The sequence below is a fragment of the Ornithodoros turicata genome, chromosome 8 (genome assembly GCF_037126465.1).
Source record: "Ornithodoros turicata isolate Travis chromosome 8, ASM3712646v1, whole genome shotgun sequence".
NCBI lineage: Eukaryota > Metazoa > Arthropoda > Arachnida > Ixodida > Argasidae > Ornithodoros > Ornithodoros turicata.
Window position 1 is genome coordinate 6,183,166 of NC_088208.1, and position 16,716 is coordinate 6,199,881.

The 16,716-nt window shown below is 49.3% G+C and overlaps 2 protein-coding genes across 3 annotated transcripts; both read left to right on the forward strand.

Annotated features, from left to right (window-relative positions):
• Positions 1-3,270: 3,270 nt before the first annotated feature.
• Positions 3,271-6,604, forward strand: LOC135365876 (uncharacterized). 2 transcript variants are annotated; one of them, XM_064598562.1, is made up of 3 exons: positions 3,271-3,939; positions 4,375-5,963; positions 6,042-6,604. In XM_064598562.1, exons 1-3 carry the CDS (start codon positions 3,612-3,614, stop codon positions 6,399-6,401), a joined length of 2,277 nt encoding a protein of 758 aa, XP_064454632.1. In that variant the 5' UTR covers positions 3,271-3,611; the 3' UTR covers positions 6,402-6,604. The 2 variants fall into 2 exon arrangements, with proteins under 2 accessions (XP_064454632.1, XP_064454631.1); XM_064598561.1 differs by having other exon boundaries at positions 4,375-6,604.
• Positions 6,605-11,985: 5,381 nt separating this feature from the next.
• On the forward strand, positions 11,986-13,176 carry LOC135366377 (uncharacterized protein K02A2.6-like). Its single transcript, XM_064599056.1, has one exon. The coding sequence runs from the start codon at positions 11,986-11,988 to the stop codon at positions 13,174-13,176; it is 1,191 nt and encodes a 396-aa protein (XP_064455126.1).
• The last annotated feature ends 3,540 nt before the right edge of the window (positions 13,177-16,716 follow it).

Here is a 16,716-nt window from a genome sequence, read left to right on the forward strand (position 1 = left end):
AAGTTCAAGCATGTGGTAAAATTCTGCCTTTGCCACGCGGAACTTTTCGGGTGCGAGGCGCCGCGGGCGGAAGTGAACTGGTGGGCCACGGGTGGAAACGTGGTGAACAACGTCGTGTTGTACGGCTTTCGTCCAGTCGGGTGGTTGAGTCAACGCAGGGAAATCCTTCAGGATAGAGGCGAAGGGGACGTCCGGCGCAGTGCAAGATAGTACGCGGGATGGTGGTGCAGGGAGGTTAAGGCCGCAGACTGACAGGGACGTTGAGCGATCAATGAGGCGCCTGCCGTTGACGTCAACGAGCAGCTTGAAACTGTTGAGAAAATCTGCTCCGAGAATTGCTTGGGTGACGTCGGCGACAAGAAAAAGCCACTTAAAATCTCTTCGGAGCCCGATGTTGAGGGTTAGAGACCGTTGGCCGTAAACGGGTATGGTAGAGGCGTTGGCGGCTCTTAGGCTGAAGCACTGCTGTCGGGGTCGGCGTGAAAATTTGTCGGCGGGTATGACGCTTACTTCCGCGCCCGTATCAACGAGGAAGCGCATCCCGGTGGTACGGTCAATGATGTGGAAAAGGCGGCTGCTGGTGGACTCGGGCGCTCTTGTCGTGGAAAAGGTTTTCGGCTGTCGCGACCACGAGCAAGGTAGGAGGCAGCGTCGTGCATCGGCGCCGAAACGGTGGTGGTAGTGACAAAGTCTGCTGGAGGTTCGGGAGCAGGAACGCGCAGGAACCGATGGGGAGTCTGCGCGATGGTCAGCGCGGCAGGAAGTTGATGATCTTGGTCGGCATAAAAGGTTTGCGACCAACTGGGTAAGGTGACGAACCTGCTGAGACAAGGCGTGGGCGGAGCTTTCGAAGCTGACCTGGGACACAGGCGGAGCGGGCAGTTCCGAGAAGCCGGAGGAATTGACGACTGCCATGTCCAGGTCCGTCAGGTATTGTCCAAGGTATTGTTCGGGTCACCACTGTAGTGCTACTGAAGACTAACGAGACCAGACAACAACATGGCGGTGGAATTGCCAGGTCAGAGCGAGAGCTCGGGCTGAGCGAGGCAAGGCTATTTATTATTCGCGCCTTGATGTGATGACGCTGGCAATGCCGCCACAACCTCACCATTCTGCCTGAGACACCGTCCGGACCAGGAGCCGAGCTAGGGAGAGCGCGCACCACTCAGGCAAGTTCCTCTGCAGGAACAGCAACGAAGTCGGACGGCGACGCCACGGGAGGCTGCCGCGCGCAGGAGGAGAGCGTAGGAAGCGGAGAGCAAGGCCCCTAGCGAATCTTCCAGCTGGGCCCTCGCAGCGTCATCGGACAAGACGAGAGAGTCGGGGGGGGGGGAACCCTGAGGTGGGAAACCTGCTGATCTTGGAAACGTGCCTATGTAGGGCTTTCCTGGTCTTCGGGATGGCGAGGAATGAGTTCCGTTCAGTGAAAAAGGCCCGCTTTGCCGCAGAGCTCAGAGCCGCCCTGCAGGAGGCGGGCCAGGTTCTTGTCTTGCAAGGAGTAATTACAGAGGGAGCGTGAGGTAGCAGCGAGTCTAGCCGGTATGACCACTTCAAAGAAGATGGGCAGGTGATCTCTGTTAGAGCCCAAGGTCAGCGTGCGTCGAACGAAGATAGGCGACCACCGAGACGGCCACTCGTCTTGGAACGCTTGCCATGGGGCTTTTCACAGGGGCTGCACCACATTAACGCGGATGAGGCCACGTCATCATCGGCCACGCTTGGAGTTGGAGGAGTATGCATCCATGGCCTCGTGGGATGAGGCCGAACACGCGCGGCCAGGGTGGGCGGCCGATGAGCAGAGCTGGGTTCACAGGACTGAGGAGGGGGATCAGCAGTGGGCACAGAGGATAAAGCCACTTATTTGTTGCCGGAGATGGCGTTGACAGTCTCAGAGAGGGCCGAAGAGAGGGACGCAACCATGGCGGCAGAGTGAGTCAAGTTCCGCTCTAACCTTCGAGACTGCAGCCTCGACGGCGGCATCAATCATCTTCTGAAGCCTATCGCCAGGGAATGGGGACTGGACAGCTTGCTGGGTTCTGCTTGCGAAATCCGAACCGCGTCTCTTCAAGGCAGCAGCCGCATCAGCCCGTGAGCAGTGGCGAGAGTCCATGACCTCTGACAAGGAAGACTCCTGCTCACGACCGAATGACCGAATCGGAAACATCGCTTGCACTGTAGCGCTCTTCGCTTGTAGGTGTCTACGCAGAAGATGAGTGGCCAGGACTTGGTTTCAGATGGGCAGGCGAGTCCCGCAAAGGACACAACTACGGACTGGGTACGGATGCGATTATCGTTGTCAAGTCTGCTGCAGCGGTACGCGTCGAGGGCACCAGCACCAGAGAAGAGCTCGAGGACTTCAGTAGCGGGAAGAGAGACGTCGACGCCCCTCACCACCCCTCTGACACATCGCGAGATGGTGCGGGATGAAGGCCTCCACTGTCTGTCTGCCCAAGGTGGAAGTTGACAGAAGCGAGCGGATGATGTTGACGTTTTCAGACTTGCAGATGATGCCATCTCTTCCATATTGGCGAACTTCGGTGATACCACGGAACTCAGAAGTAATGACTTCCAGGCCTTGAAGCAGAGATTTCGGGTTCTTGGACCGAATGACAGAGCCATCGGTAGGCTTGATTGGAACTGGGATGGCCGTGAGGCCGTTGGTCTTGAAGAGGCTTAGGGGAACTGAGCGAATATCCACGGACGCAGACCAGTAAGAGCCGGGCCCGCTACGAGCAGCGGTCACCATCGCCGCCTGTCTCACCAACTGGCGAGGTAAGCGGCGGCGCAACCGAGGGAGAAACAGGAGAGGCCAGACAGGCCTGAGATTGCAGAGAACAAGCAAGTTCCAACAACAAAAGAGATTGCCGCAACAGAGGAACAGCAAAGTCAGCCACTCAGTTCCAGAGTTCAGAGTGACTCGGTGGCGGTGGTTATGGTGAAAGGGCTCGCCCTTGTCGGCCTCACAGAGGTTGGCAACGTCACGACTGACGCCCTGGGGGAATGTGCGTGATGGGCCGACTACTAAGGGAACTTAGTGACACTCATTTTTGTAAAGCCCTGTTCCAGCCAACCACAGGCCTGATTTAACTTCAAAATGTGTAATGTATGCGGAAAAAAGAAGCGGTGTCATGTTGTGGTGGAGGCTGAAGAAGAAGACGACACGCCACGCTCACGGCCATCGTCTCACTGTTCCTAGTGGTGGAAGAAGTAGACGAAGAAGAAGAAGAAGAAGAATTATGCAAATAACCACGACATGCACGATGCTTGCCCTTGTGCCATGAAGCCAAAACAAGCGAACTTCAGCACATCCACCGCTTCAACCATCACATTATCCACCAACCATCACATTCTCCCCCCAAATTGTCACCGTCAGCCATAGTACAGTTAGACATCCTCATAGCCCTGGCCGATCTCCCTTGTGGCTAATGGCCATTCTCCGTGGGACGAAGAAGAAGAAGAAGCCACACACTCGTAGCCGCACGAGCGAGTGGATAACGGCCATTTCCCCGAGGATGAAGAAGAAGAAGAAGACAAGCGAGTGATATTCCTTTTCGAAGAAGAAGTAGTTTCGCCAGTTGTGACTGGAGGTACATCGCAAAGTATTCAGTACGATGGACATGATGGAAGCCACTGATATCGAGGAGAAACGGAACCCCCGACGTAAGAAAAATCGCGATTTATCGCGGAAACGCTCGAGAAGTCCGATTTCGAAGACCAGCGTGGAAGAGCCATCCACGAATCCACCAAAGGTATCCAGGGAGAGAGCTTCGAACTCACGTCAGCCACAACAAACCAAGAAAGAAATCGGGAAGAAATCTGACGAAGAGAAATCTGATCTTGGGAGTTCCATAGACGCGACGAGAACCTCTAGGAAGAGCTTATCGTGGAAGTACACGGTGTCCATGCAAACGCTATCTGCAAAATCCTGCGTATATAATGGTAAGGTTCTTCTCGTTCCGTGCGATTAATGCGTGTCTTTTTGTTCTCCATGGTCCTTGAGCAAAGGAACCCTGAATGACGCTCGTTGCGAAATACATAATGCAAATGTTGTAGCCCCGCGGGTGTTGGGCGGCCGCTCGCCGCATTGGTTGCGCGTTAACTGCGTCTGCGTGGAGTCCAATATGGTAAAATACATGTGTAGAGTCATTCTTGAGAATCATTATCCGCACAGAAGCCGAGATATTCGGGAGTCTCCATCACCATCTCTTCATGGTCCCTACTTCCTTTTTGTGTGTGTGTGTGTCCTTAGCGACGGGAGGCAGCTGTGACTATGGTTGTGGGGGACAGGGGGGCCCTGCTGCCTGCAAAGTAGCGCACACGACGTTACTGAAGTTAAAACGCAGAAACATTAACTTCATGCCCATATCTTTTCAGATTCAGAGAGAGAGAGTCCGAAGTCCACCAATACGGTGTTAAGAACCGTCGTATCCGTCGTCTTAATTCTGGGTGTCACCGCGGCAGGAGCCTTCTGGATTTACAAGCATTACAAGGACGCGCTGAGACAACGGAAGATGATAGAATGCAGAACAGTGGAATGTAAATTAATCCAGCGGCAACTTAACAACGAACTGGACAAGAAAATTCACCCGTGCGATGATTTTTATAGCTACGTGTGCAGCAAGTGGATCAAACGAGAATCAGGGGGATTTTTACACGATGTCATCAATATTTACACTCATTCCCTGATAACGGCTCTCACGTCTCCGGAGTCGAGCCATCCTGACAGATTCGGCTTACACGTAATGGCCAAACTGTATCAAGCCTGCCGCGATTACGCGATTAGCAGCAAAGGAACTTTCAAAGACGCAGTAGGACAAGTCATCGAACTGCTGAATTTTAGGACTATTCTGAAACGGCAACAACACATTTTCGTATTTCTGCTCGAAACGTCATTAACCAAGAATATACACTCAACATTCACGGTTCGATTTCATCGCAGTGAGAAATCGAAATACTTGCGGTTCGACCTCGGATACTCTATTCGTTCCAAGATGTATGGAGTCGTGGATGCGGACACCAGTAGTGCTTCCGAAATTGACGAGTCCATGACAGTCATGACAACGCAGTTTTTGAATGATTCTCGTATCAGCTCTAACATCGATGCAGCCACTATATTAAGCCTGGATGCCAAGATTCACAAGTTGCTCAGTGCGAAGGCCTGGGTGACTCAGTTGACGTTCAATTCAATTGCTCACATGACGTCACGCAAGACCATAAAGCAGGCCATAGAGGTTGTTAACCAGAACGCACCTCCCGGTTTCAGAGTCGACTTTGGAAGCCAGATTGAAATCGCTGGACTTCGGTCTCTGCTGGATATTCGCAGGATCCTCTCAAATGGATCTGAGGGTCTGCGGGAGATGTACCACCTGGTGAACATCGCAACCGATCTCCTCCGGTTCACTGTGCACAGGAACATTGCCAGGATTCCATTTGTCTGCCTTCGTGCCACGAGGATTGCCCTTACCAACACCTGGCAATTTGTGGTTGCCCGATCCACTGGCCATCTAAGTAGCGGAACAGTAGCCAGGGAGCTGGGCGCACGTGTCAGGGACATGGTTACGGCTGGCCCCGCGCTCCGCTTGTTTAACGAAGATGAACGACAAAATGGTCAAGAAATCTTACAGCGTACCACAGCGATTACCTACGATGGTTCAGAAGTGGAAATGCTGGATGAACATACCGATTATGCGTCGTGGAAGCTCGAAGGAAAAGATCTGTTCGCGGTTTATGTAGAAGCGGGACAAAAGGAAAAGGTGATGCTCCGCAAGTCGTTTTCTTTCACGAGTATCATTAGGGCTAGCGACAGTCAATTAAAAAATGATCTAAGGTTCCACGAAGCCGAGAGACTCCTTACAATCCCCACGGCGTATCAAAACCCTCCCGTTCTCTTCTTCGCACAGTCGGACGAAATTCCGCTTTACATCAACGTGGCAACACTCGGCGTCGAGATCGCCAAGGAAATGGTACGTGCTTTGACTGTGCCGTTTAGAAGCTCAAGCACGTCAATTAATACCCTTCACGGGTCTCTTACATGCTTGAAGAAAGTCGGTGCAGCACATGGTATAAATATGACGAGGATCACCGGAGCAAACCTGTGGGAGGCAGACTCAGTTCTGTGGTACTATGCTCTTCGCAGCGTGTACGAAGGCCTCCAGCATTTGGTCATCAACGTGGGAGAGTCTACAAGCGGCGACATCTGGAAGGAAACGCAGCATTATCTTTTCATCCGCTTCTGTATGCTATCGTGTATGCCACGGGAAGAAGACTCCAAGGAGATTCCTGAGGTATTCAAAGAGCGCTGCTTCGTCCCACTTCTTAGTATCCCGGATTTCGCCGCTGCCTTCGGTTGCACTGAGAGAGAGAATTTCAGAAGTGACACTTGTGTGTCTCAACAGAAGTAAATGCCTACATGTAGTGTGTTAGGACAGATAGGTCGTTCACTGTACAAGTGCTTGATCGCAATACTGTGCGCGTCATATATTGTTAGTCACTGTAATTGTAAATGGCGAATAATGTCCCAAATGTGCGACGTACATTTTTAACTGCCTATACGTAAGGGTTCCTATGCTCAATATGGTTACAACTTTGTGTCGAGAAGTACGACACCAATAAAAGTACAAGAACATCAGAGTTGGAATATATCGATAAACGAAAGACCTACAATTTACCTGATTCAATTAATTTCGCTTTGCGATTCTTTAATTTGATCCTGCACCTGTAACGCCAAAATGTTACGGGAAGATGTCACAGGGTGTTGATTGACCATTGACCCCGATCGTCCTCGACTCAATGGATGCTCGTGGAACTCCCTTGGAGTTGACAAGGGCCCTCGAAAGTTTGGCGGCCTCGGAGCTTCGTGTGTGTTGTCAGCAGCAGCCTCGTGATTAGGGAACAAGCATGCGCACATAAACAGACATAATGAACCCTGCACGCGCGTACAACCAAAATACTTATTTGTTGTTCACTTGGCGATACTATTCATTGCATTGGAAGATATGTGGTATTGCCATCTTTTTGGTTTTCAATTTAAAGATAAGTTCTCTCTCGATGGCCGCAGGGAGAAAACAATCCACGAATTAAAATCCGTAAATGCGACGTAAGCACCGATGGACGGTAAACACCCCAAAAACACAACACATCCTGGTGCCACTGCAACGCGCAGAAGTATCACGAAACAATAATACACGCCGGCGAGGTCCAGTGTATACGTGTCACAGTAGTCCATAGAAATCATAAGGAGAGTATGTTAGAAGGAAACCTGAGAAATCGGAACATTCAGGCGAGGGGAGCGCCATATTGAATCAGGCAGTGTTGCCGCGGCCGCGCTCTGCTCCGCCGCTAAACTTAGCGGCTAGCACAGCGCTATGAGAACGGCTGCTCGATATTTACATTTCGGAACGCAAGTTTTTGTGAAGTTTACGAAAAGAGTGGTGGCATCCCCAGATCAGCGGTGATGGGATGTTGCCGCAGCTTTGCGTTACACGACAGCCAAAAAGTTTGGCATGGCAGGCAAAGACGGTGGAAGGCCTGGTTTCGATTCCAAATCCCCACATGGCTGTTCACTTTCGGATCTTGCCATCGCTATGCCGACTTCATGCGTTTTACCGCAGTGCAAAACGAAGCACAAGGCAGGATCTGGAGTGTCATTCCACAAGTAAGTCAAGAACAGTAAAAAACGATTGCAACAGAATAACACCTCGGTGGATTTGCGGGGTTATTCACCGTGTTGAAACGCCTACAGGCTTCCTCATGAAGATGCTGCCCTTATGAAGAAGTGGCTTCAGAGCATTGGAGATGAGTCACTCCACCCCACACCTTTACAAAAGATATGCTCCAAGCACTTCCATCGTTCTGAGTATTACGCCACGCACAACAGATCGTGCCTGAAGCCCGACGCCGTGCCGTCAGTTTTTCAATGGAAGCAAGATATGGTAATTGCCCTATCTATTCTTTTCCCTGTGTGTAGTGAACGGCTGTCCGCAAAGTACCTCCAAGGTCCACATCCAAGGTTCTGCAATCCCCAACTTCTGCCATTTGGACAAAGAGATCTAGTAATACCAGACTTCTGTCATTCGATCAGATGTGCAATGGAAGGAGACACAAAGATACGTGCATGAATTCTGAAGCAACATTGAGTGTGTCAATCATCCTTGAACTGTGTCAACATAGTCCTGCATCATATGCATAAAAACAACTATTGCTCCAAGAGAAATGTGGGCGTTATTATCTAACCTGTGAAATGATTCCCATCACAAACTGCAAAAGAAAAAGAAGAGGCGGGAACCGAATTAAACAGATTGTTGCAGTCCAGTATCACACATTTATTTGAGCCATAAAAAATACATATAAAAATCCTTTCTGTAATAACCCAATATTATTTCTTTCAAGATAGTGTCACAAAAAATAAGTAAGCGGAATCAAATAGCATGTAGAGAAAAGCATGAGATATATGTCACAGCTCATACGTTATATTATAGGCCACGGCTTCTGCAGGAGCTCAACATGCTGCTTCGTCGTCTCATGCAGTCTGGGCACAGGGCACTGCAGTGCATGCAGACCAGACGGTAACCAGAAATAGCTTGGCTTCTTAACTTCTTGCCTCCCAGCCTGTAAAATGTATTAGGTCACAGTGAACAAGTGCTGCTTCTAAATTACGAAATAATTATCAGGTCCAAGAAGAGAGTGGCCAAACATCACAGGAAGAGGCTATGCTTGGCTCCCTGTATCATATTCAGCTCGACAGCCCAGATGGAAACCAAGAGCCACGCTGTGACGTTGCAACTGCCACCAACTTGCTACAGCAGCTTCAGGTATAGTTTCGCTGAACTTTCTTTAAAAAGCACATCCAAATCGAGGAATTCAATTCAGATCCCAAAAAGCTCACAGCACACACCACAAAAGATGAAGAGGCGGCTAGACTTCTAGCCCGCCATAGTCCGAGCAAGACACGACATTTTGGCGACGTCGGACGGACCTACGTGGCGATCGAAAAGGGGTGTGCATCCATCTATTCAGATTATAGTTATGAATTTCGGCGCTCCTGCTGCGGTGCCGCCGTTTCTTGACCGACCTGGCAAGCCACCGATACCATGGACTCAATGGAGACGTACCTTCGAAAATTACATACTTGCCATCGATGCCGTATCCTATACCCCAGAACGACTGAAAGCTGTGCTACTTCACTCTTTGGGAACAGAAGGTCAACGGATCTTCTATACGCTGCCAGCTGCTGACGTACCTACCACACAAACGATCGAAGGAGCATCGTCCACAGGCACGACCAATGTTTATGTGCAAGCGCTAGCTACGCTTGAAAAGAGGTATGCCGAAAGTTTCAACGTGATAGTGGAACGTCGTAAGTTCCGACAACGAGCACAACTCCCCGATGAAACCGTCGAGGACTACGTTACAGCTCTTCGATTACTCGCCATTACTTGTAATTACGGGACGATGCTTGATGAAACTCTGCGTGACCAACTTGTCGATAAAGCCGTATTGCCGCAGGTACGGGAACGTTTACTACTAGAGGGCTCAGCACTTACTCTGGACAGAGCGGTTCTGCTAGCGGGTCATGTAGAACAGAGTCGGAGAGCAGCTCAACAGCAGCTTCATGAGGAATCCGCAACAGTTGGACGACTTTCCTACAATAGAAGGAAAAACTCGCCCCGGGACAAAGGGACAAACAAGCCCCGGGACAAGCTAAAAACAAAGAAATCAGCTGTCTGCTATCGCTGTGGCTCAACGCGCCATTTGGCTAACTCGCCAAACTGTATAGCACGGGATAAGGAATGCTTTAAATGCAAGAAAGTAGGTCACTTCGGAGCCATGTGCAAAGGTTCAAGCAAACAGCACCATGGTACTACTCGTGAAGTAGTAACAGATACCTCACAGGACGAAGCCAGTTCTCCGAATACTGCAAGTGCTATGCTTCTCGAGGTGCATACGACCAAGGAAAAGGCCATCTACGTTTCAGTGGAAGCTGCAGGCAAGAATGTCAAGTTCTTAATTGATACAGGATCGTCTGTTTCCATACTATCCTGGGACGTCTACCAGTCTACCTTCTCGAGAGAGTTTTCACTTCGACCAGCTTCGATTCAGCTTCATGATTATTCAAGAAAGCAGATACCAGTGCGAGGGTGCGTTGTCATCCCTGTCAAGTACAAGACGCAGAGCGCTTCACTTCTATTTTACGTAATGCAGCAAGGTACTACACTCTTAGGACTTGATGCAGTCGCAGCACTGGATTTACACATTGACGGAGCGCAAATGCGATGCCTAGAGACAACGGTCACGACGTCTGATTGCGAGCACATTGCGAAGTGCGAATTTCCGCAACTGTTTGCTCCAGGACTGGGCGTTGCTAAAGGTTACGCACATAAAGTGAAACTGAGACCAGAAGTGGAGCCCACTATAGCTAAACTTCGAAGACTACCGTTAGAGGTAAGGAGCGATGTCTCCAAGGAACTGAAGAAACTCCTGGACATGGATATCATAGAACCCATTGATGCGTCACCATGGGTATCGCCCATTGTCGTCGCTAAGAAAAAGGACGGTAGTATTCGACTTTGTGTGTACCTACGAGCACCGAACAGAGCTGTCATACCGGATTGCTATCCTCTACCACACATAGAGGAACTTGTTAACAGACTCGCCGGTGCGAAAGTCTTCTCCAAACTAGACCTAACTGCGGCATACCACCAGCTACCGCTAGCAGAAGAAAGCCGTGATATCACTGCTTTTATCACGCACGATGGATTGTTCCGTTACAAACGGGTATGTTTTGGCCTGGCGTCAGCACCGTCTGCCTTCCAGAAGCTCCTCGGAATGTGCTCAAAGACTGTAGTGGAGTACTACACTACCTTGATGACATCATCGTTCATGGAAAAAGTGAAGAGGAGCATGCCAGGAATTTACGCCAGGTTTTGAGATGTCTTTCGGACGCAGGTCTACGGCTAAACGAGAAATGCATGTTCGGTGTCAGGGAACTCACCTTTGTGGGTCATACAGTCGCGGAAGGAAAAGTTATGCCGCTAGAAGAAAACGTAAAGGCCATTCTGGAAGCTCCAGCACCCACCGACTTTCGCACATTGAGGTCATTCCTGGGCATGACTGGACATTATGCGAAATTTATAAAGAATTATGCGGACGAAGTGGAACCGCTACGTCACTTGCTCCGAGGCGAAAAAGACTTTCAGTGGAGCACAAACGCTCAATTATGTTTTGAGAGGCTCAAAAGACTCATGTCCACATGCTCAGCGTTGAGCATGTTCGACCCGACACTTCCAGTTACTGTAACGACTGATGCGTCTGGCTACGGCCTCGGCGCAGTACTGCGCCAATGGGACGGTAACTGTTTTCGAACCGTGTCTTTCGCATCCAGAACTCTAGCCGCCCAAGAAAGAAAGTACTCCGCTGGAGAAAGGGAAGCTCTGGCATGTGTTTGGGCAATAGAGCACTGGCACGTGTACCTCTGGGGTCGTCCTTTTAATCTGGAAACAGATCATCAGGCGTTGCGAACTCTGTTGGGCACCCAAGGAGCCGGACATCGACCGCTTAGAATTTCTCGGTGGTTAACGCGACTACTTAATTACACTTAACTTAACTACTTAACTTAATTACAATTTCGCCGTCGTGTACAAGAAAGGAACAGAGAACCAGGTTGCAGATGCACTGTCACGGCTACCCATTCCCAGTACTGAGGAGGGAATTCCTGAAGACGACACTGTCTTCCTAATTACAGAACGCATCTCGAAAGACGAACTACAGAGAGCCACTGCTGGTGACCCGGTATCACAGGATGTAATGAGCTACCTAAGCACACAGTGGCCAACGAAACGGACCCTCCCAGACAAATTAGCACCGTTTTTCAACCTTCGAGCGGAACTGTCTCAAGTCGATGAACTTTTGCTGCGTGGAGAAAGGATTGTTGTCCCTTCCACGCTGATCCCGAAGGTAATTGCCCTGGCACATGAGGCGCATGGCGGCATGGTGCGTACCAAGCAACGGCTTCGTCAGCCGTACTGGTGGCCTGCAATCGACAGCAGCGTCGAGGCTGCCATTCGCGAATGTGCCGTGTGTCAAACGGCTGACAAGTCGGCAAAGGCAGTATCAGCCCCACTTACCCCGGTACCGCTCCCAAACGCCCCGTGGGAAAAGCTCGGAATGGACATAATGGGTCCTTACGAGGAAGCACCACACGACTGTCGGTACATGATTACACTGATAGATTACTACAGTCGGTGGCCTGAAGTTTGTTTTTCAAGTGCGGTCACCAGCACGACCGCCATCAAGTTCCTTCGACAGGTTTTCAGCCGGGAAGGCTACCCCTCCCAAATCATTACGGACAACGGACCTCAGTTCGTCTCACAAGAATTCGAAAGTTTCCTTCAAGGATGTGGAATTCGGCACACTTGTTCCTCTGTGTACCACCCGCAAGGCAACGGGATGGTCGAGCGGTTCAACCAAGTGTTGAAGAATTTCATACAAATATCACGCCTGGAGCAACGTTCAATCAAGGAAGCTGTTTTAGAGTACTTACTGGTGTACCGAGCCACACCTCATGGATCGACTGGGCTAGCACCGGCTTACTTGCTTCATCGAAGGAACATTCGCACAAAACTCGACATAGTTGGTTTCCCAACAACAAGATTTTTTGAAGATCCAGCTCACGAGATGGAACAGCTACGTCGGAAGGTTGAGGAAAAACAGAAGGCCACAAAAACATACGTTGACAGCAAAAGAGGGGCGCAGCCAAGGGATTTTAAACCAGGAGATTTCGTACGTGTGAAACTACCTCGTCATCAACGGAAAGGGCGACCTAGGTTTTCTGAGCCCAAGAAGATCATCGAGAAAAGAGGGCCGAACTCCTCCTTGTTGGACGATAAGAAAATTTGGAACGCAAGCAGGTTTTCCAAAGTACATAAGGACGTGGCACCAAAGTTACTACAATCAAGGAGTCCCGAAACGGAATCGACGCCTGTCGCCTTGTACTGGGAACCGGAGAGCTCCACCAGAGAAGACCTCGTCGTCCAGGCTGGGGCACAGGTACGCCAGCCAAACCTTCCTGAGCCACCAAGACAAAACAACGAAGACTGCGCACCTCAGCTTCGTAGAAGTACCAGAAGATGCGCACTTCGCAACGGTCCGCGGGTCCGCAACGGTTGTGCCCAAAATTAAGTGAAAGTTGATTTCAGCAGAGACCACCTCCCAGATGCTGACAACAGCCTCCGTTTCGTATAAACGTGCGCGTATAATTTATAAACAGCGAAAACGATAAAGCGAAACCGAAACTATGCGAGCAGGCGGTGGCATCGGAATCGAGGAGCGCCACGCCGTGACGTCAGTCGCGAGATTCGTCTGCCGTGATTCCCATGTGTTGTATTGCATTGAAAACGCCAGGAAGCAAGTTACGCTCAACGTGCAGTCATGGAAACCGACTCCGCATCAGAATAGAACTCCACGGGACTTCAGCCCGATTCAGACGTGTATTCTAATGAGGAGAATGACTTGACCGTCACCATAAACCACAACGACTCGCCGTATTCGACGGACCCTGTACCAGTGCGCGCGTCGCTTGAAACCGAGGCCTCGGACCCATACACTGAAGACTTTCGAACTCGGAGTAACTAATGATGAGTTTCTAATAGGTTGTCGCACATTCTTATACAGGGTGTCCCAGAAAACGTGTCATTGAATTATAATAAAAAAACTACACCAACTAGAGTCATGCGGTCAATGGCATTTGTTCTTGCTGGGTTTTTGCCACCTCCTCATATGAATGTCGTGTAACGTAAGTTTAATTATGTAAATTTTTGCGAGCTTAAGTCGGAAATTTGCCTAGTAAAGGTAACTTTGTAACCCCGCCAATGTGAAGTGCGTGTCTAATTTAGTCAAATTAATGATAATTGACAGGGATATTCAGGAGCTATCCCATCGGAGAAAATAGCCGAACATAATACTCTACGGAGGTCGCACAGAATAGCGCACGATGAATTTTTCAGCGCAATCTTTGTCAGTCCGACGAAAGGAGGTTGGAAACCCAGCCCACCCCGACATCGCAGAAAGAGATAAAACTGGCACGGCTTATCATGTCCGACTTTCGCTGGGATTTTGCTTTCCCTCTCCCAATTTTAGGAACTGTTACTTTTTCTACTATCACTCTGTGGGCTGGCTTCGGAACCTCCTTTCGTCGCACTGAGAGCGATTGCGCTCAAAACGTCATCGCGCGCTATTGTCCGGTGCTCCGAAAAGCATGATATTCGGCTATTTTTTCCGATGGAATAGCTCGTGAATATCACTGTGAATTATCATGAATTTGAGTGCATTCGGCACGCTCTTCATATTGGTGGGGTAAAAAAGTGACCTTTACTTGGCAAATTTCCGAGTTCAGTTCGCATATATTTACATAATTAAACTTGGAGTACATGACAATCACATTAGGAGGTGGCAAAAACTAATAAGAACAAATGCTGTTGACCGCATGATTCTAGGTGGCGTAGTTTTTTTATTATAATTCAATGACACGTTTTCTGGGACACCCTGTATAAGTGCCACGGGTGCACGCGTAATATGAAACATGTTGCAGGTGCACATGCGGTCGTAGCCTCCCGCAGGTGCCCGCAGGTGCCACTCCGAGTTCCCGCATGAGCCGTCTTTTCGTGTCGAACATTCCTGGCTCAAAATGATGAGAACATATCGTTCTCGAGCTGGTCTTCCTCCACTTGATTTTGCGCAGCGCCATTTCCCACTCCAAACGACGTTGTTTGGCCGTCGGAAACTGGAAATATATGCTACGTCTGTTGTTGTGTCCGACCCGTTGCCACAACTGATTATACAGCATGTCTTACCGGCCATCCTGGTGGGTGTAAGATCAGTGTGCGACGTAACGAACACAATTGCTACGGAAAATTTCCTTCGTCAAAACTGCCAAAACACACAGCAAAGCAAGGCGGACGGCGCGGGATATCTCGCGACTTACATCACGCTCGGTGTTGCTTGCAGAAAAGCGCTCGTGGCTCGCACTACCCTGTCACCGAGCGCGTCATAGAAGAAAATCATTTTTATCAAGTTTGACTCAGTTTTCGAAGGAGATATTTTACAGGCATGGTCGTTGATGGCTAAAGGTGACGAATATTCGAAAATCTCGGAAGGGACCTTATGCGGATTCTCCCTTTAAAGGACTATAGCTGTTGATTTGATAAGATTTTACTGTTTTTCTTAGCATGTATTTTTTTTCGCGTGGGGGAAATGTGGTGTCGCCACTATGGCGCATGTGTAGAGGCACGAGTGCCATCGTGATCAATAAAGTGTTCTGGAACTGGCTGTGGTCCGAGCAAGACACGACAAGCTTCGGCTATTTTCCTTTCATTCCTATACATATAATAGATATGTGTGTATAGGTTAGGGCTGGTGTGGTTAGACACGAGAAAAATATGCCAAAGGTTATGGAGAGCCTGTGAAACTGTATAAGAGTTAGGTGGGAAGGAAAATTACATTTAAAATTGGGGTCACCGTTTTGACTTGACTATGGCAGAATCTTCAACCGGACTAAACTTGAATAATAGGGGACTGTAACAATAGTTACATATTTGTGAGACAGGAAGTCGCCTGGCTGCATAACCTTCCTATACAAATGCTGCCAACTTGGTTGATGTCACAGCTTTTTTAAAAATACTTGTCACGGATAAGAAAAAGCATCATGTACAAGTTGGGACAAAAGACGCGGAACACGCGAGCAGCGTACTTTTTCGTCGGTGCGACACCCTATAGTGGATGGCGGAAGCAGGTGAGTTCACTGTTTCGGAGAGTAGGAAGGGTGTGCCATTAGCGACACACAGCGGTGGCTTCCACTTTCCAGGCACACCCAAGCGACACAAGAACGACAGCTACAGCGCACCCTTCCACTCCTCCGAAACAGTAAACTCATCCGCTTCCGCCATCCACTAGGGTGTCGAACTGAAAAAAAAGTATGCAGCTCGTGTGTTCCGTAAACTTTTGTCCCAACCTGTACAAGTCCCTGTGTGTATGCCCTAGTCACCTATTGTTCCAGGTTCGTCCAGTTGAAGATGATGCCGTCGCTGAATCGTTGACTCCCCAATTTTAAATGTCAATTGATGTTAACTTTTCTTAGTCCCAGTAATTTATCTTGCCAATTAAATGTAACAAACTTTCTCTTCCTAACCCTTATATGGCTACAGAGCCTCTCGTTACTTTCAGCACATATAGAATTCATAGCATGACAACAATGAAGCACAAGTCTTATTCCTGTGCTGTCACATGCAATTGCGTGCTCGTACTCATTGACGATGAAACATCTTCAATGAGTGCGAGCATGCAATTTAAAAAATGTAATTTTTGTGGATGTTTTTTATATATATTTTGTTGTTGTATCAAAACAGGAAATCAAGTGGGCCCACATTGAAAAGCTTCATGAGCTGCAAGATGCTGAAGGTCTGCGTGCTGCTAACAAGCTGAAGAAAGCTCACATTGACTATCAGCGACAGATAATGAAAGCGAGCTTAGCGGCACGGACTTTCAGTTCATCAGTCAGCAAAGCATTGAAGTTCGCCCAACAGCTCGGCTTAAAAGATTTCCAAGACTGCGATGGAACTGCCAAGTCCATTGCCGATGTGGACAGGTATAGAGTTCACTATAATATCAGAAACTGTAACTTACGAAAACTTTTACAGAGCCTTTGACCTCCTCAACTCACCACGA